We start from the raw sequence: 20,526 nt of genomic DNA, 5'->3' as shown, positions 1-20,526 counted from the left end.
TACAAAGAAATGTAATGGACTTTTTTTGTCAACACAATAGTTTATCATTAAAACATGATTTGATGAGCTGAGATGGCTTTAATGTTAATGTTTCCTAATAAAACTTGGAAACAGCATAACTAAGATACTCTCAATCTTGATACTTTTGAGGTATCTTATCAAGAAAATTGAGCCACAGTTGGTGTGGCTCAGTGGATTGAGTGCCGGCCTGCGAACCAATGGGTTGCCGGTTCTATTCCTAGTCAGGGAACATACTTGGTTGCGGGCCAGGTCCCCAGTTGGGGTCACGCAAGAGGCAGCCACACATTGATGTTTCTCTATTTCTCCCTCCCTTCCCCTCTCTCTAAAAATAAATAAGTAAAATCTTTTTAAAAAAGAAAGAAAATTGAAATAAGACACAAAATGATTTAATTTTATTTGGAGGAATATGTTTTTATATGACTAACAAATGGACTATAAAGTCAGTCCATTTTAAACACAATTCTAATCATTCCTCCAGTTGTTTTTTTCTATTCCTACTTTTGATCAAGTTAAATGGATGCTTTATTAACTATTTATAGGTTTTCTCCAAATTACATATATAGAGAAGAGTGACTTCCTCAATTCAACACAGAGCTAAGTGCAAACACTTTTGCTTCTTAAAGAAAACTATAGCCTCTAGGTACCATCTTGCGTCCCCGCGTGCGCGCACTTATTTTCAGCCGGTCTGCCAAAGACCCCCTTGAGCACCAACCCTAGTCCCCCGCGCGGCCCCGTTTTCTCTCCAACAAGATGAAAGAAACTATCATGAACCAAGAGAAACTCGCCAAACTGCAGGCACAAGTGCGCATTGGGGGGAAAGGTGCTGCTCGTAGGAAGAAGAAGGTGGTTCACAGAACAGCTACAGCAGATGATAAGAAACTTCAGTTCTCCTTAAAGAAGTTGGGGGTAAACAACATCTCTGGCATTGAAGAGGTAAATATGTTCACAAACCAAGGAACAGTGATCCACTTTAACAACCCTAAAGTTCAGGCATCTCTGGCAGCGAACACGTTCGCCATTACAGGCCACGCTGAGACAAAGCAGCTGACAGAAATGCTGCCCAGCATCTTAAATCAGCTTGGTGCAGACAGTCTGATCAGCTTAAGGAGACTAGCTGAAGCTCTGCCCAAACAATCTGTGGATGGAAAAGCACCACTTGCTACAGGAGAGGATGATGATGATGAAGTTCCAGATCTTGTGGAGAATTTTGATGAGGCTTCCAAGAATGAAGCAAACTGAATTGAGTCAACTTCTGAAGAAGATAAACTTGAAGAAGTTACTGGGAGCTGCTATTTTATAATATGACTGCTTTTTCAAATTTTGTTTATGGATCTGATAAAATCTAGATCTCTAATATTTTTAAGCCCTAGCCCCTTGGAGACTGCAGCTCTTTTCAGTTTTTGCTTATACACAAATCATTCTTTGCAGCAAATTAAGCTGAAGAAGCCTGGGAATAAAGTTTGAAACCAAGATTAATAAAGTTCTTTGCCTAGTATACTTTTCTTTTATTTCATTGACAATAATTTGTACACAGAAAGCAGAGTTGTTTGTAGAAAGCTAATCATGGCATGTAATATGACAGATAATCTTTGATGGAATTTTATTATTAAAGATTTAACGTGATAGTATAACAAAAAACAAACAAACAAGCAAACAAATAAAAACTATAATATCAAGCACAGATTGGTCTTTGTCCCTTACCTCTTTGTTCAAAATTACCAGAATGGAATAATCACAATTACTATTACTACATGGGGTTATAGTAATATAAAATGCTATTATGCAAATAAAACATCACTTTAGGCAAATGAATAGTTATTAGAGCTTCCCTCAAGTAAAATAAAATACCATGAACTATTTTAAAAGGTATAAGAGAAGATAAAATTACATAAATTTAATAAAAACTGGAACATTAAAGATCATTTTAGTATAATGTATTTAATTACTGGGAGTCTAAACCTTTAATCACATGGGCAGGGCTACCTGGTCTATTAATAGTTTATGGGAGTGAAACAGTGTCTGCCAGAATTAATTAACTAAGGGGCAAGTTTTTGTTAATTTCCAAATGATTTTTCTGAATATGGTGGCATTAACCCAGATAATGAATTTAAAAGGATTCTCACAGTTTGGAAATAAATTCTGAAGCAACCTCTGGTTCTCTAATAATCATATTACAAATTTCAAATTAATGCTTAACATTAACAACATATTTTTTTCATGTAAGGGACCTGTGTACATATGAAAAGAATACACATCAATATATTCACTACTGCCTTGACATTTTGCAGTTTAAACAAAGTAAATCTATACACAGCTATAATACCACCATCCTAAGTATGGGACAAGAATAATACCTAATACTATATAAGAAAGCTGACTATTTCAGTATGACAATGAACTCTAAACAACCCAAATTGGGCTTTAAAAAAATACAAAATAACCTCTTTTAAACCAGGAAAAATGTAGTGAATAATTTTTTACGTAATAGATTACTTAATAGTAACCTATTCATTATTCATTCAACAGATAATACTTGGTGAAATCCTGCTTGTTGAACCTGTTCAACCTGTCAAGGGGTATTATTCTCCCTCTTCTCACACATGTTTAATGCCATGCCTTCAGAATTTCCTGTTAATAAGTTACTTTATATTCATATTGACATTTCAAAAATCAAGCACAAACTATAAATAATCAGAGCCAATTCTACTTTTAAAGATTTCAATAACTCAAACTTGAACTACTACAATGTCTTTCACATAACCAAATATATTTCTGAAAAGGAAAGAGAACTGGAGAAAATAGAGGAAAGAGGACAATTTTAAAAAATTGTACTTGATTCAAATTTTAAAAAAATCCTGTCACTAAAAATATATTATTACTTTTTCAATGTTGCATACCTTGGTCTGTGTGACTGGCCTTGACTTGAAGTTTCATCTACTCCTGGGAGACCACTGTTGGATTCAAACCTCTTTGAAGCTTCACTTTTTCTCACTAATTGTAAATGAAAAAGGAATAATAGCACAGATGATAATAATGTGAAATAATATTATTTGAAACTCAAGCATTTAGCGGATTCATATTCAAGTCATATTCTTATAATCAAATTAATGACAATGTCATTACGCTCTAGGGCTAAGTCACGTTATTCTTAAAGACAATGAATTATTTTCTATATTATGAAAATATAGAAAATATTGTTGTTTGATGAAACTGTTAATAAGCTCCTATAATATTGTTAAAATGAGTAACTGGCAACATTTTATAATTCTTAATTTTTATATAGAATTATTCTTTTGCCACCTCATATCTCAACGTCTGAAGAATAATCATGGTTTCTTAAAAACACTTTGTTGTTGAGTTGCCTCTTACCTTGTCTGAAATCTGATTCAGAGGAAATAATAGATGGACTTTCACTGGAAGTACTAAAGATATCACTGTGGTAAGTTTTGTATCTTTGAATTGGTTCTAAAGGATTAAAACAAACAACATTAGAAAGCAAACTCATTAGCTGTTACACAGAAATCAAATATGATATTATGTTTACTCCTGAGAGACTACAACATTTAAAATAATGCTTTACATCAACAGATTGCTGTATGGTATTCAAACAATGTGATTCCAATTTTGAGGCAGTGTGGCACTGTGGGTAAGAACTTAGACTCTGACACCAGGCTGCATGGGTTTGAATCTTACTCCACTAATTGCTAGGTGCATGACCTTAGGCAGATAATTTAACGTTCCCGTGAATCATCTTCTTCAGCTGAAAAGGGAGTATAATAGTAGTGCACATCTTGTAGGGTTACATGAATATATGCAAAGCTGTTACAACAGAGTAGATGTTATAATAATTCTAAATGTAGAAGTACAAAATTCTTAATTCAAGATAGGGTGTTTAGCTTCACCAGAATGAGATGAGTAAGCATTAGGAGGGGAGACGGTGTAGGGTTGTGCAACGTGTGCTGTATGAGGGGGCAGGACCCCACTAAAATCTAAATTCCACTTTCAAAATGTTTCTGACTTGCCCCCTCTTCTTCATACTCACCATAGCCACCACAGATCACCACCTATGCTTGGATTACCTGTGTGTCCTAGATTCCACTTTCTGTAGTCTTCCTCCTCTCATATTGTAATTTGCATTATAGAGAGTAAACTCTTCAGAAACAAAAATCTGGGCATATTACTATATTTCTTAACCTTCTTCAAACTAGAGTCTTTAAAAACTCCTTAGCTTGATATTCAAAGCCTTATGTAACCTGATCTTCGACCACATTTATAGATACTATAAAATCACAAGTTCACTTATTAGAAATACAATAAAATTCTAGACCTTTTTCTTCCTACTTCTCAAACATACATATACACAAACATTTAAATGGAACTTTGAAAACTGAACACAGGCAAAACCCTGTTCCAATGGCCTCATCACCATCCACTTTTCCAGACAAGTAATGCACTCATGTTCCAAATATGCAAATATATGACCAAAAGCATATGAACTTTTAGGTTCCTTCCTGAAAGAGGCTCTCTGCTAGAAATGCTGCCACTCACCCCCCCCCACTTTTTTTTAAACCTAGATATTTGTTCTTTTTTCCTTTAAGAGAAGCCTTAGCTTCAGCACAAAAGCTTTCATGACCACCAAAAGGCCAGTTTGGACAATGCTTCTCTTAAAAGAGTTGTGTCTTTTTTAGATGTACCTCTAGTATCTACCAAGTGTCTGCTAGCAAGCACAAAGCAAATATTTTTTGAGTGAATATGAATGAATGGATGAATGAACAGATGATCTTCTAAAGGGAGTACTATTTCCATTGCACAGACAAGTCAGAGGTCAAATCAGAAAGGGTTAAAGAAGGACCAGTTGGTAAGGAATTCAGAAAATGAGTATACACTATTCTTTCAATTAGTTTAGGGGTTTAATAAAGGGGAAAAAATTAAAAGACAATCAGTCTTTTTGGCAGAGTGAAATGTCTGAGCATGATTTTAGGCAGTGCTTAATAAACCTGTATATTGGGGGAGACTGACATTGTAAAGGATAGTGGGGAAAACTGATGAAACAATGAGCTGAGGAAAACAGGCAGACATGGGAAAAAACCCAAAACACGTGGATGGTTAGTTGGCAAGGCAAAAGAACCTTTTCTTAAGAGAAAGATATGATGGACAAAGGAAAAGTAAAAATATAGTGGGAATTCCAAGGTACTACTCATCAGAAAGTTGATTTACTACTGCTAATAAAAACTGAATCACTTCCTGGGAATTTGTTTGGCTGGGAACTTGAAAAGAGTAAAGAATGTGGTAAGTCAACAAAAACCACATGAAAGCTTTTATATAGCCATGAGAGTTTAGATTAGGCCAGAAAGCATGAATTGTATTGAAATCGATCAGAATGGTTTCGTGGCTTTTCTTGAGACTAGAGAAAGCAGATGATGGGAAACACCTAGATATGAGGAGTGACGTGGAATGTATGGCAGCAGGTAATCAAGGTATGTGAGGGACTCTGTTCTGTTTGTTTGCAAACTTGAGAACAGGGACTCCACAAAATCAATTATTCCTGTGCTACAAGTTGTTCAATAGAAATTCTTAAAAGAAAAAGAGATGAATGAATGAACTAAATAGTTAAATGGCACTGTAAGAATCAGGTTTGTAGAACAAGGGCTGAAATAATGACTGGAAAAATTGGGAGATCATGCTGAGACAAAGTTTTAAATGAAGGAAAAGAAAGGATAAGTGGGCACGTACTTGATGGAGAGAAAGACAGACAATGTTTCCCTGGAGAAGGAAGAGTAAAATAGCAGACTCCTCCTTTGCCCAGTTTTGTATCGGATAATACTAAAATAAATGGAAAGACTTTTCGAAATGAAAATCCAAGCATTTACCAGTATTTTTTCAAAAATGATTTCCTTGTACCACAGAGAAATCTTTTGGACAAATATTAATTTTTTAAAAAATCCTCTGATTCAAAATTAATGTGATTTGAAATGACTGCAGATGTCAACAATGATATCTAATACTATTTCATTTTAATGAACATAATTAAATGATTACTTAAGAAGAATGGTTATTTTTTTCAAGGGGCACCAAAGAATTTTTTGTTTTATTTTTATAGAACTCCCATGTTAAAATTTTTGAGGAATTTTCCCAAGGTAACTTAACCAAATTACAAATCCAGCATTGCAATATCCAGGGCAGTAAAACCAACAAGGCCAAGGAGAGGTCCAGCCAGATGTGCAGAGGCAATATACGTAGTTTTACCTTACAAATAAAATAGGAAGTCTCAGTGGAGTCTATTGAATGACTGAAGTACAAAAATTCAGTCACTGGGATGTTATACCATGCAATAATAATTTTAAGTGCCATACTAAATAAATTTACTGTTTTATTACTATTTTGGCAAAGTGGCTTTAAGATAGTAAGTAACTTTTAATTTTCATTCTTGGTGGTGCTTTAGTTAGTTGTTCTTATATTATTTTATGTGTCCATATTTCCTCTCTCCTGCTAGCTTGTGTTTTGTTTCTTTTTTTGTTTGTTTTTTTAAGTTTACTCTGACAATACTAGTAAAATTTTCAATTTTTGGGTTCCATCTGTAAGACAAATTAAGGTAACTACCTCCTCTTAAAAATATAACAATAAATCATCTTCCCTTGATGAACTATTGGTTTGTAAATGTTCTCAGGATCACACCTGGGGGCAGCAGAAACGGAACTTCCTTATGGTGCTTTACTGCTTTATAGATATAGCACTCCTGAAACAAAACTAAATGACTAGTTTGGCAGGACTATTAGTGGTAAGAAGACATTTTTCCCTCTAAGATTCGGGTAGAGGTGGGTATTTTTGTTAATTAAAGTGGGAGGAATATTTTTGTGAGCTTCTATATTCTGAATATATCTATCAAAATGTTGTTAGCCATGTTCCTTTCCTGTAATGGTATGGCAGATATAACCAGATTAAAGTTCCCAGGCAATATTTACTATGCAAATAAAGCTTATAAGAAGGTTATAATCAGATTGATGTTCTCAGCCAAAATCTACTACTCACTCATGCTTACAAGAAAAGTTAGCCCTTGTAAGTATAGGCTTTCCATTTCTGAAATAAATATAACCATTTCAGAAATTGTTATAAAATTATATGTCTTTTACAATGAGTATCTTGCATTATTGGTGTATACAGAGTGGTGCATTTTCATGCTTACAGACCACTTGGCTAAGAACACTTACTGGCTTTTTGAGATGACCTCCATAAAGGCATCCAGAAGACACTAACCAGAAAGAGAGCAGTTTTCCTCCTCTGTTCTGGTCTGCAGAAGGGTAATCTCTAATTTCCCATGAGCTGTCCTAACATGATTAACAATTTTTCTTTTTGGAGGATCCAGATACCACAAATGTTTTCTATCTATATTTAAGCGTATAATATTAGCACTTTAGATTTGGTCCAGATCCTAGAAATGTGGTATTAACTGAGTGATTAAGAAAAACAAACTTTTTTATTATGTAAACTTCTGAACAGACAAAAAAACAGAACAATAAAGTCCTCAAATAGCCATCTCTCAGCATCAACAAAACCCCATGATTGGTATTTTAATTAGAAAGTTGCAGACTGTTTTTTAAACAAAGAGATGTTAGTAAGTATTTATATAATATTACGTAGTTTTTTGAATGCCAAAATTTTTGAAGCATGTACAATGGTTGTATTAAGAATATTCAAATACACACTTTCTAAATTAAGCTTTCATTATTACAACTGCAGAATCAAATTTATTTGCTTTTGTGGGATAAAATTAGACTGAATATCTAATTTTGGTTTGCAAATTTCTGGTCTCAGCTAGTATATATTTCAATGAATCCTACACTGTACGAATCAGTGTATTAGAGTCCATTTAGAATCATAATTATTCTTCATTTCACTAGGCAATTTCCTTCTTGACTTCCAATGAGTACTTCGTTTGCAGATGTGTTAAATGAAGTGGTAGGAAAGAATATTTGTGTAGAAATAAAGTGCAAAAGAATAAATGGTAGAGTAAATCAGCCTGGACACATATCACCAAATCAGCACAAAATTGGGTGTGTGCAAATATAGGTATATAAACACATATAACATGTGGGAATATATTCTCTCCAAAATATATTTTGTAGAATAGTGGTGAGAAAAATAGGACTAGAGAAGAATGGCTTAAAGAATTAATATTTGGATAGGAGTCTAGTTGTAGTGATTTTGTAACCATGATATTTAAAGATATCTTTTAATTTCTATTAGTATCTTCTATAATATAGGCATAAAAGCCTGACAAACATTTTGTTATCTTTTAACTGTAATCTGATTCTCTAAACAAAATTTGCTTCAGCTCTAATATCATAATGACTCCACTTAGTTACAATAAAAAGCAGCTTTTCATAGGCTCAAATGTTTTGTCCTGAGTTCTTGACAAGTCATGATTTCCACCACCATTTAACAAAGTTTAAACATACAAAGTTGTGGCATGTGATCATACTATGCTTTTAATATTTAGGAGATTATAAAGATTTGCATGCTATTCTAAGCTTACATAAAACTATTTCAGATGAAATATTCAAATCTACAAGCTTCACATTAAGAGGAATGCAAGCCAGCACAAACTGCAATCTAAAAACACCATTTCCTTTTTAAAAATGCATTTCAAATATAGGGACTGTTCTTACTTATACGACTAATTCTTTATTTAGTTCTTAATCATATAAGTAACATTCATGAATCCTTATCCCTCCATAAATGCTAGAATTTGACAAAACTCTGCATCTAACCACAAGGACGTCATCTCCTGCCTCTCTTCCCACCCAAGGTAACCATTATCCTGAATTTCATGCCCATCCTTTCCTTGATCTCCTTTTTTAATGTTTTATTGCATCTGTACATGAAGGAGGACACCCCCCTCCAAAAGTTGTGTATTTATTCTTACATGTTTAAACTTAGTCACCTTCAAAGCATTATCCATTTGATGCAATACACCTAAAAATGAGACCTTTTCCCCCACTGCTCAGAACAGGTTTTGAACTCATTGATTTTGATGCCTCTTAGTGCTTCTTCCATTTTTTTGTTTCACCTCTTCCACATTGGAAAAATGTTTCCCTTTGAGGACTTTTTTCATCGGGGAAACAAAAACTAGTTGCTTGGGGTGAGACCAGGTGAATAGAGAGGGGGAATCATGGGGGGCATGCCATTTTTGGTCAAAAGCTGCTGAGCATTCAGTGTGGTGTGGGCAGGTGTGCTCATAAATCACTCATCAAGAAGTGGGCAAATGTACTGAGTCTTCAAAACAATTAACTGAAGCCGAATGCAGCCTCTCACAACAATGCCAGCTGGTACACTGATACAGATGGGTTCCTAGAACAGTCACCTAGTGGGCGGTAGCCTGTACTACAAGGGGCCTGCCCTCCAGAAGATAATTCCAATTTTGTGGGGGCCCCCTCATATATTACTAAAAAGTATTTCTATTTTGACTTTTTAACATCACAAAAAGAGTAATCATGCTATACATGATTATTTAGAATATTCTTTAACTTAATATTGTAAGCTAAAGTTTATCCTCATTGCCTATGTCACTACAAAAAATAAAATAAAATCACCATTTTCAAATGACACATATTTAAACTCAAACAAGTAACATGCAGAAAGTAAGACTTGGCCCATTGTAACATCAATAATTACTTAACCACTTTTTGCTTGACATTTATTTACCTTTAACATATGACTCCAATTAATAATAGATACAAGTTTCAAAGAGAACTGCACAAATTAACTGGTTTTGTAGCTCAGAACTATAAAATTTTTAAATCATGCATATTTTAAGGTTATGGGCCCTAACAAATAAAATATTTTAATTTTCAAATAAACAGAGAAATAAAAATAATAACATTATGTATTCGCATATGAAGTGTTTTTATGTATGTTTTCTTTTCATGGAATTGATCTATGGAGATCAGACACCTTTCAAATGTTCACTGGAGTCCACCACATTTATATTATATGATGCTGCAAGATATATGAATAGAATATTGTAAATTCCTTGAGAGCTAGACAAGATCAGTAACAATTTTAATCAGGAACATAACTTTTGCAAGTATGAATGTATATAAATGATGAAGAATATATGGAGAATGCTCAGTGAACCGTACGATAGATGTAAAACTCATGCAGAGTAGAAATGGCAAAAAGAATAAATAGTCTCCAAATTCCTCTCCTCTATGGGGGTCTTGTGTAATGCAGTAACCACAAATCTGGGCCATGACTTGCAACTGCACTGGCTGTACCACTCTTTTGGCATCCTCCAGGGTCCTCTGTTGTCATGATTTCACTGCCTCTTCTAAAGCTTTCAAAGAGCGGAGAGTTCTAAAGGAAGCTGATTGCTTTGTTGGTCAGGCTATGACTGACGAATATGTGATTTTCTTTTAGAATAGGACCAAACAGAGGAGGGAGATTTCCTCTCACTATAATTCATTAGAGAATAGTGTTGTATCCCATATCTGAAATAGCACCACTGAATATACTAAATATTTAATATTAATAGCCACAATGCAATACTCAGTTTAGATTAACAAACAGTTATGAGTGGGGGGCAGGGGCTGCATGGAGGTGGGCAAAGTGGGGGACAGTAATAGTGTCAACAATAAAAATTTTAAGAAAAAAACAATTATGTAGATGCTAAGGACACAGTTATGAATTTGACTAGACCAAATAATTGATGTCCTTCAGGAGGAGAAACAAGCTCATCAAAACAAATGATTTCAAGGAAAAACATAAGCCATCATCCTAAACTGGTGAGCTGAGAGAAAGCTTCCTAAACTGGGCAATGGCTGAAAGCTTTGATAGTCTCAAGGCGTGAAGCTGCATGAATATAGGCACAGAAATATAAAATTACCTGTATGAAGGGAGGGAGAATGGGAGGGAAGGGGTGGGGATAGAGACCCACAGACAGAAGAATGTGTACACAGTGCTGGAGTGAGATGTGAGCTGGGAAGTGCTAAAGGATGAGACCTGAGAGATGCAATCATGGAGAGCCTCACATACCATGATCTAAAAGGAGCTAACTTTTATCCTGCTGAGGCGATGGAAAGTTATTAAATGACTGAAGGCAGAGAAGAAGTGTATGGCAGGGAAGGGGAGGACAAATTGTAGCTGCAAGATCAATTGAGAAAGCTGTTTCCATAGTCCATGGGAAACAGAAGGTATTGACAGGGATGGAATAAAAAAAAAATTTGGAGGTTAAAATTGCTAGGTCTTAGAAAACATAATAATACCCACTGCTAGTAAAATCAATTTTAAACCTTTCTTAAAACATATCAATCCATGCTTTTCAGAAGGTATTGATTTCAAACCCAAACTGGGCCTATGTTAACTAGGTATGAGTTAGTCAAATTAGGTCCCTAATTTCTGATAAAGTAGTCTATGATTTTTGTGGACTCCAAAATCATTATTATGTGACTATGAATATAGACATGAAAAGTTTGTACTAGTTTCATCTCTAACTTTCCTTAGTGTTAAAAATGCAATTTCATTTTTTCCCCTTGGATAAATCAAAAGAAGTAAATGTCTATTCTCATTTGTATTTTAAGTAAAAATAACACTGCACACCTCAAACCAATCTTCCCTCAACTGCACATTAATATTTTATACTGGACTAACTTTACATGAGAATGGTCTGAACCTGCACTATTCTAGTACAGTAGCCACTAGCCACACATAGTTATATAAATTTAAATAAAATATTCAGTTCCTCGGCTGCACAAGCCAAAATGCAAGCACTCAATAGTTGCATGTGCCTTGTAACTACTGAGTTAGACTTTGTAGATACAGAACATTTCCTCTAATGAAGAAGTTCTATTGGATAATGCTGGTCTAAACTATAACTCACTTTATAATTCAGCCCTAGAAACACAGTAGGCACTTCTTTCTGGCTAAGATGTTGAATCCATCTGTAAGAGTGTGCTCGTTGGAGATACAAAATATGTTTGTATCTTAGCAGTATAATAATTAAGTCATTAATACCTGAAATACCACTTAAAATCCCTGCTTATTCATATTTACTTCTGTGGAACTGATGAGTAAAATAAAATATGAATATTAACATTATTTTAGGTTCTTGGAGTATCTAAGTAACAACTCAATCATATGTTTCTTTTTCTATTCAAAGGTAAATAAGGGGAAGAAATAAAAATTTAATAGTTCATCTTCATCAGTTTTGAATTTTTATAAGTTTTTAAAAAGTTTCTTTCTCTGTAAAATGTCACTAGAAGTATCCTACATGATGAACAGTAACATTTATGAATCCATCTCTTGCTTTTCTCAAATATAACTACAAAAATGTATAAACTCTCATATTCAATCATCTCATGGAAACATGAAAATACCTCAAAAATGAGAACAGGCTCACCTACTTGAATGTTTATATATCCCAGCTGTAGAATAAGCTATATTCATAAGGCAGTCACAGAACTGCAAAACTAGGCTAGACCAGAGGTCACAGCATTGAAAGAAAGAAATTTTATTTAATTTTGATGTAAAGTAGATTGAATTAAAGCTCCCTGAATAAGTAATATTTAACAATAGTCACTTTTGCAGGATTTAATTATATCTGTTCTTCATACTTTTTCTTTTAGTATTATACAGAATACAGAGGAGTTTTGACTTTTGGAAGCAAAATGCTATTCATGGTCTTCACTCAAGGTGTGGAGTGCTGTTCATATTTTACTCACAGTACTGATTCCAAGTCACTGTCTCATAATCAGGAATGTGCTGCCAACCCACAGAGCAATGAAGAGGGAGTGTGTAGTAATTATATCACAAGAGAGATGACAACAAAAACTCCTATTAGAAAATAGACAATTGTCTCAGATCATGAGGTGAAGTAGAGAAAGGTAGAAAAGAAAATTCTGAGAACAAAGAAGGAAAAAAAAGTAGAATAGGACAGTCCTATGGTGAGGTGAAAAAAGTGGACTGAAAAGAAGAAAGCAATGAAAGAAAGTGATATCAAATGTTAAAACTAGTTTTCACAAAAGAAACCTGATATGTTTCTTCCTAACCCTTCCCTACTGCTTTATGTATACAGAGGGGGATCTGAAAGTTTAACTATTAACTTAATCATGGTAATAATCTTATATTTATAATCTTTAAACTTCAACTATAGTTTCTGTCCCAGGAACTTTTTTGTTTGTTAACTTTGTTATTTTGTTTACAAAGAAATCAGAGCCCTCAATGCCAACCACGGCTTTTAGATAGCTTACTCCCTTATCTTGTCAGCTACAGGATATCCATCTTACAGATCCGACCTTAGTAAAGCCCCAACAAAACACTATCCGCCGCAATATAGCATGTGTCACAATGGAGCGCCTTCTTAGACCCCACTCGGTGTGGTTTACTGTAGAAAGAACCAGAAGTGCCTCATTTTGAACCTGTTTTTATAATACTATCATGTTTCCCTACATTAAAAAAGATATAATTTTATTAGATTAGAAAGAGACTTAAGGGGTTTGTTAGGTGTTTAGTTGAATATCCAGCTTCCCAGGCAATAAAAAAAGTTTTCCTGGCAATGTTATCTGGTTTCTGCTTGAAATCAGAATAACAGTGGAAAAAAATCTTATTCTGAGGCTTAAGAGACCTGCATTCTAAATACAGCTCTGTTATGAATTATTCATATCCTCTGGCAAACTAGTTTACTCTGGGTCTCCGAAAATGAGATGTTTGTTTTAAATGGTATCTGGTTTCCTTCCAGTACCAAACTCCTTGATTTTAAGGCCTGTTCTTGCTGTGATGTTGGCTGGTTAATGTCAGTGCAGGAGAATCAGTGCAGGTGATTTAGGTAAAAGCTCCTTTCAAGAGCACAGGCTAAGGAAAGGGCTATTATACACCTAAGGCTGAAGGAGACAACTGCCTTTTCCTATTAGTTCAATGAGCTTCTTCACACTCCCAAAAGAACAAAATGACATTTCGTAATTTCTTTTCTTCTGATTGTTATATTAACCCAATGAACACTGGAATTAGGCTAAGTAAAATAAGTCAGACAGAGAAAGACAAATGTCATATGATTTCATTTATATGTGGAATCTGAAGAACAAAGTAAATGAACAAACAAAACAGAAAGGAACTCATAGATACAGAGAAAAAACCGATGGTTGCCAGATGGGAGGTTGGGGGCTGGGTGAAAAGGTGATGGGATCAAGATGTACAAATGGGCAGTTACAGAATAGTCACAGGGATGTAAAGTACAGCACAGGGAATACAGTTTATAATATTGTAATCAGCATATATGGTGTCAGGTGGTACAAGACTTAATGGGAGGGGGTCATTCTCTAAGTTATATAAATGTCTAACCACTATGCCGTACCCATGAAACTGCTGTAACACTAAATGTCAACTGTAATTTAAACTCTTTTTTTTAATTAAAAAAATTAGGAACTGACATCTAGTGGCAAATCCTTAGACTGGAACTCTGAAATCTATGATGGAAATCTATTATCTCCCATAATGATGAAAACTATTATTAACTTGTTATGTGATATTGAGTACATTATTAAATCTTCACAAGCCCAAAAACATGTACTCTATGACCTCTTCTCATTCTAATATTACTGATACCCAGTAGCAAATGCCATATTTAAAGATCACGACAATTGTACAGAGCATTAGCAATATTTAAAAATGCTTTAAAACAAGAATATATATATTTTAATTTTCATTCTGGAATGCAGAGCTCATTTTAATTAAAGTGTAGTTGACTTACAATATTATATTAGTTTCAGGTGTACAAAATAGTGATTTGACATTTATATACCTTATGAATTGATCACCATGAGAAGTCTAATAATCACCTATCACCACAAAAAGTTATTGCAATATTATTGACTGTATTCACTATGCTGCACATTACATCCCTGTGACTTATGTTATGACTATAATAAGCCTGTACCTCTTAATCTCCTTCATCCTTTTTGTCCATCCTCCCACTGCCCAACTCTGGCAACTATCAGTTTGTTCTCTGTATTTATGAGTCAAACAAGAATATTTAAAAAAAAACAAATGTGTACAAGAAAATTTGTATATTAATACATCCATTATTCTACTTGATATGGCACACATAAAAGGGATCTGTGCAACCTGCTTTTCATGAGAATTAAATGAGATTAATATTATTTCCTATTCTTTTTTTGTATGCTAGCTAAAATCTATTAACAATCTGCACTTTTGTTTGCACAACTAACAAATTATCTCACCTTTAGAAAAAAATAGCACAGTACAAAATCAACAAGTTACTCAATTAAATAACTAAAAATAATTACTGCTTTTGAATTCCAAACATTCCTTTGGAATAAAGCAAATATAACTTATTACTACTTGCAAGTTACTATATAATAATGGAGTTCACTTAAAGTGGTGTAAACATTTCCATAATAAATCAACATTTTAAAGGTGTTTTATTTAACTAGGTTATAAAATATAAGCTGGAAAAAATGCATAGGTTCATTGTGAGCAAATGCTTTTGAAAGCTCTTCAATAGTGAAGAAAGATTTCAGGATGAAAATTATACTGTATCAAACAATTCAAAAATATTTTATTTTTAAAAATAATTTTTTTCTTTCCTCATAGTTCTTGTAATGAATCTAAAATTTCTAAAACTGGAAATTGTGCTTTATAATGAGTAACCATTTTTGAAAAATAAGGGTCTAAAAAATTATACACCATATTTGCATATATATGTGCATATTTGCAAACAATTTGGTTTATTTCAGTTTCCTTAACACACGTGCATGCACACATTACCTGAGAAAATAACAGGCTGAGATGCAAACCAGGACATAATTTGGCTTAATATTCATTTTATAGGTAATTAAAAGTATCACCTATTCAAATAGAACATATTAAGTAGACTATTGTACCTATTTTAACAGATTAAATATTTTCATTAATGTTTTTTTTAATTAACTCTCAAACCAAAGGTAAACTTTTCTCAAACTTTATGAATCCTCATTACTATTAATTTACCAAGCATTAAGTCAATCTTTTTGAAGACATTGAAAATTATGATTTTACTTATAATATTCTCAGGTTAAGAAAATATATTATTTAACATTTTACATGTTATATGTCGTTATCTAGATTAGTGTCTATCTTGACTGTTTATATTCTGAGACTATCATGGTTTATCTATTTAAATAATTTAGGTTTTGGTTTTTTATTCCACAATGGGCAAGATTTCTTTACATAAATGTATCCATGAGGGCATGCTCATAAGGAAGTCAGGCTAAATTATTATTCATATGCTAGCTGTTGTGGAACACTAAGCCATCATGAAAGACAACTTCTGAAAGGGGACAGTATTTTAAGCTACAGGACATGCCTATTTTTTGCTGTTAAAAGTCTAAAAATTTACTGATCAAAGTTAAACAGTGAAATTTTGCATAAAACAAATTTCTAAGTGTTTATTTTCTGTATTTGAAAGTTTTCAGATCAAGGTTATATATGATCATCTCATAGTTAGCTAATGTTTTTAAAAATGCATGTATATACAAATCCTTAATCTCGATTAAGTATTCAATAATTTCCTCTGTAATTTCAAATTATTTGCTAATTTGCAATTCTGAATTTAAAAAGCAATTGCAAAGCTTCTGTTACTACAAGTAAAGCACAATGTATGGAGTATGTTCAGTTCCAGAACTATGCTTAAAACTTCAGAACAAACAAACCTTTAAGGGCAGAGTATTTTAAAGGCAGTCAATGAGTCAAAAATATTCTACTAGAATAATCACCTTAAAAGTGAATATGACCCTTGATGATGTGACGACTCTCACTAAACTAGAAAGCTCCTTTAAGTTCCCCTTTATCAGCTATGGCCCAGAGTTTGTCTAGAAGGCAAAGGGTAGTTACAAAAGTTTAATCCTCAATAATGTAGAGGATTAGGTAAAAAATTCTGTCTTATTTTGTTTTTGCTTTCATCTATCTATATTAAAAATAGCCTCTATCCATATATATGTCTAGAACACAATTTTATTACATTCAGTATATTGAGCTTTGTATGTGAATCAGATATTGTTGAGACAGAGCTTTGCCCTGCAAATAAGAATTTATCATTTATAAAGTTATTTTATGCATCTCATACTAATAATGTAATAATATGATTTACCAATCACTTTACATTCATTACCCAATTAATCTATTTTTGTTAAGAACATCTTACAGATGGAGTAACTTAAGAGTGATTAAGCCCAATTGCTGAAGTAAGGTTCACATAGCTATTAAATGGAGTAAATAATTTACACCTAGGCTCTCTGTCTCTAAATCTATAAAATTAAGTACTATGACTTTAAAAACATAGATTTAAAACTTCATACCAGACCAAACAAATTATAAGCTCCAGGAGTCATTCCCCAAATTTCCTTTTTAAAACTGGGGCTTTGGGAAGCACCACACTATCCCCACACTACTCTGTCCCCATCCCATTTCTGTGTGCCAGTCCTTTACGGAAGATTCCCACAGACAGTGCATGCCATCTGATACTGTGGAGAATTAAAAAGAAGTAAAAAACATCGAGCCTGTCCCCAAGAAGCTTACAATCTAAAAATATACTAACCAAAATATTGAGACTGTAAAGGTAACTAGACTGGGCATGTTTAGTAGGGATGACTATGGAAGCAGTACACTTTGATTAGGATTTTGGCAGAAGGAGAACAGAAACTGATAGAGAAATAAGACTAACCTGGGTACAAAGGTTTGGCAGTGGAAATAAGACTTGTGGAATGGTTTAATAACCCTCTTTATTTCAAAACACAATTTTAAATATTTCAATTCAATTCTCTCTCAGACACACAAAATTACTAACCTTCTACATTCATGGCTTCTCTCAGAACCTGAAGTTTCTTTTGTCTCTCTCGGATTCGGTCCAAAGCACTTGATATGGCTGAGGAGGTGGGCAGTTCTCGCCTGTGAAACATAGTATCCATTTTCTGAGGGCCAAAGATATCCAAGGCTATGCCTCCATCTGAGTATCTTGCCTCTTTTTTTCTAGGAGTAGTTAAAGACCGCACTGTTACTGCCTCAGGGAGACGGTGCTGGTATCTGCCGGACTCCCCAGAAGAGAAGTCTCTGTCAGCTGTGAAGAGCAAGTCCATGGATGAGGCCCAAATCTTCTTCTTGGGAAACACATCAATGCCAGGGATAGCTTTTTGTTCTGGGCCACTAGTTTTGAATTGGTAAGGAGAGCAGGTGTTTTCAGAATCTTCATGTCCAGAATTATTATCTGATAAAATGTCCTTGAAATATTCCTCCTCATCTTGTGTGTCTCTGATGGACAGAAATCCCATAGATTTACTAAGCCCTTTGTTAAGAAAGGTCTGATGAGAGAATGGAGACTTGTGTATGTCTAGTACATCAGAAGTGGAGCTTCTTCCTGGAATGATAAGAATCTATCATGTATGCACAGAATTTTTTGAAAATAACTGGAATGTAACCTTACTATTGATAATGAAAGTGGTGACAATTCTCTAAATTCTCCAAACGGAGGATCAGAGATGGAATGGTGATGAAACAGAATGGTCATGGGGTGATGACAGTGGAAGTGAAAAGAGATGCTATGTTTGTATAACTTCTCATATTCCAAGGTTTCTTACCTAACGAAATCACTGTTTTGAACTTTCATTTTTGAGTATCATTTGATATTCATCAAAGGTGACTTACTGGTTTTTTGGCAGAATATTAATTATCCATGAAATGATTTGGGGTAATAAGGGAATGTATATTTCACTCCTTCAACTTCTAAAGGTATAATAGAAACATGTGTAACTTCAATACGAAGCCCTGGTATTGCCTGGTCATTTAAATAAATGTGTGTAAAGAAGAAACAAAGAGTTCTTGCTATATTCTGAATGGAAAGATTGTAGCATTTGGAATTCTTAAGTATCAAAGTTTTATTATAATTTCATGTATATTTAGGAAATTTGATTATGTTTGAAATCCAGATAATTTGACTGTCTTTAAATTATGTTAAAAAATTTAATATTTTTCGTGGCAGACTACCATGTCCTAACATTTTTCTCTCTAATATAATGTATCAATATTTGTCAATTGAAATAAAGTATACCAATTCATATTTATTCTTCAGTTATTGATGTAGTTCAAACCAGTAAGCCATTCTAATTTCTTAAGGCAGTGGTCTATAAATGCATTGAGACATGGTGAAAATGCCCAGCCAGAAATTAATTTTTTGAATTCATAGTTCAACAGCAAAAAATCAATACACACGGTACCACTATTGAAAAAAGAAACAGAAGAATACTTTATAGTTACTAACCTAATAGCCCATAAATACTGAAGATTTCTGTGTGACCATCTATGGTCACTGTTTGATTACCTTTTTGTATGTATACAACATAAAATAATGACTAAACACTTCCAAGAAATAAATTGCTTATTAATTCATTTAAACAAGTCAATTGTCTTTTCAGGATAATAGTTATAGCTTTAATTCCCTGATCACAAAATTTGCCTTAAAAACCTTAGAAAAGTGAATTCATTTCAGCATGGCAACACGTTCTTGCTTACTTGAGAATTTGAAGGTTCAAACATTTTACTTTCTTTGCAACTAATCCTTTCCTGCACATGGATCCACTTAAATGCAAATAAGGATAACAATATTTGGGGCATATCATATAAAGAATACTGAGAAACATACCATGCCACATCCAGACACATAGACATATGTCTATATTTTAAAAATTAGAGTAGAAGCTAGAGTCTGTGACAGTCTATGTTACAGTATTTTAAGGGGTAAATTACATCCTTAAACACACCACATATTGAAACTCATTAATTTAAATTTTTAGTTAAAAATAGAGAACAGAGATATTCTTAAAAATAAAGAGTAGATAAAAAATATTAACTGAAAGGACTTAAGGCTCATACAACCATAGATAAACTCAACAAACTATCTTCTTTTACTACCTTGACCACCAACAGGTAGTCAAAATGGAGAAAATCAAACAAGTGAATATTTTGGCAACACCGTAAATTCATGGTCAACCACTCTGGATAATTAACATCATGTGTTAACAGTAAGTTCATTTACTCTCCACAATGACTGCTTCACTTTTCCCCATTCTTCAAATTTTCCCCTTCAATTCCCTCCTCACCTTTACCTGATGATCTTGTCTCATATTCCACCAAAAAAACAGAAGCTGTCAAACAAGAGAGCTTTCTCATTTTTCCTTGGACTAATTCTGCACATAAATGTGGGTCTGCAAATTTTTTGCCTGTAGTCTCAAAAGATGAAATTTTCTACCAATTGAAGGCCAGTTCCCAATACCTGTTCAATCACCCCTGGTTTTATTTTATTAAAGATTTCACTTCTTCAGTTAACTTCTCCCCTCTCTGCTTATATCTTCACTAATCCCCCTTTCTACTGAGTCTTCCCATTAGCATACAAACATGCTCTAATATCTGCATAATAAAAACCTCTCCATAGGTACAATACAGGAATGGGCAAAAGTAATTTACAGT

The 20,526-nt window shown here is 33.7% G+C and overlaps 1 protein-coding gene and 1 pseudogene across 1 annotated transcript in view; one reads left to right on the top strand and one right to left on the bottom strand.

The window, feature by feature from the left end:
• Positions 1-20,526, bottom strand: part of PTPN13 (protein tyrosine phosphatase non-receptor type 13) — a 168,840-nt gene that overhangs the window by 96,784 nt on the left and 51,530 nt on the right. The window contains exons 6-8 of the mRNA XM_090266264.1: positions 17,855-18,421; positions 3,391-3,486; positions 2,919-3,012 (exon numbers count right to left, since the gene is read on the bottom strand). Of these exons, the coding sequence (XP_090122390.1) occupies positions 2,919-3,012; positions 3,391-3,486; positions 17,855-18,421 (757 nt within the window). The remainder of the gene's footprint in view (positions 1-2,918; positions 3,013-3,390; positions 3,487-17,854; positions 18,422-20,526) is intronic.
• LOC150019209 (transcription factor BTF3 pseudogene) lies at positions 748-1,613 on the top strand (annotated as a pseudogene).

The sequence above is a fragment of the Furipterus horrens genome, unplaced genomic scaffold, assembly GCF_987537825.1.
Source record: "Furipterus horrens unplaced genomic scaffold, mFurHor1.1.pri manual_scaffold_2, whole genome shotgun sequence".
NCBI lineage: Eukaryota > Metazoa > Chordata > Mammalia > Chiroptera > Furipteridae > Furipterus > Furipterus horrens.
The sequence above is the reverse complement of the archived record's forward strand: the minus strand, read 5'-3'. Positions and strand labels throughout refer to the sequence as shown.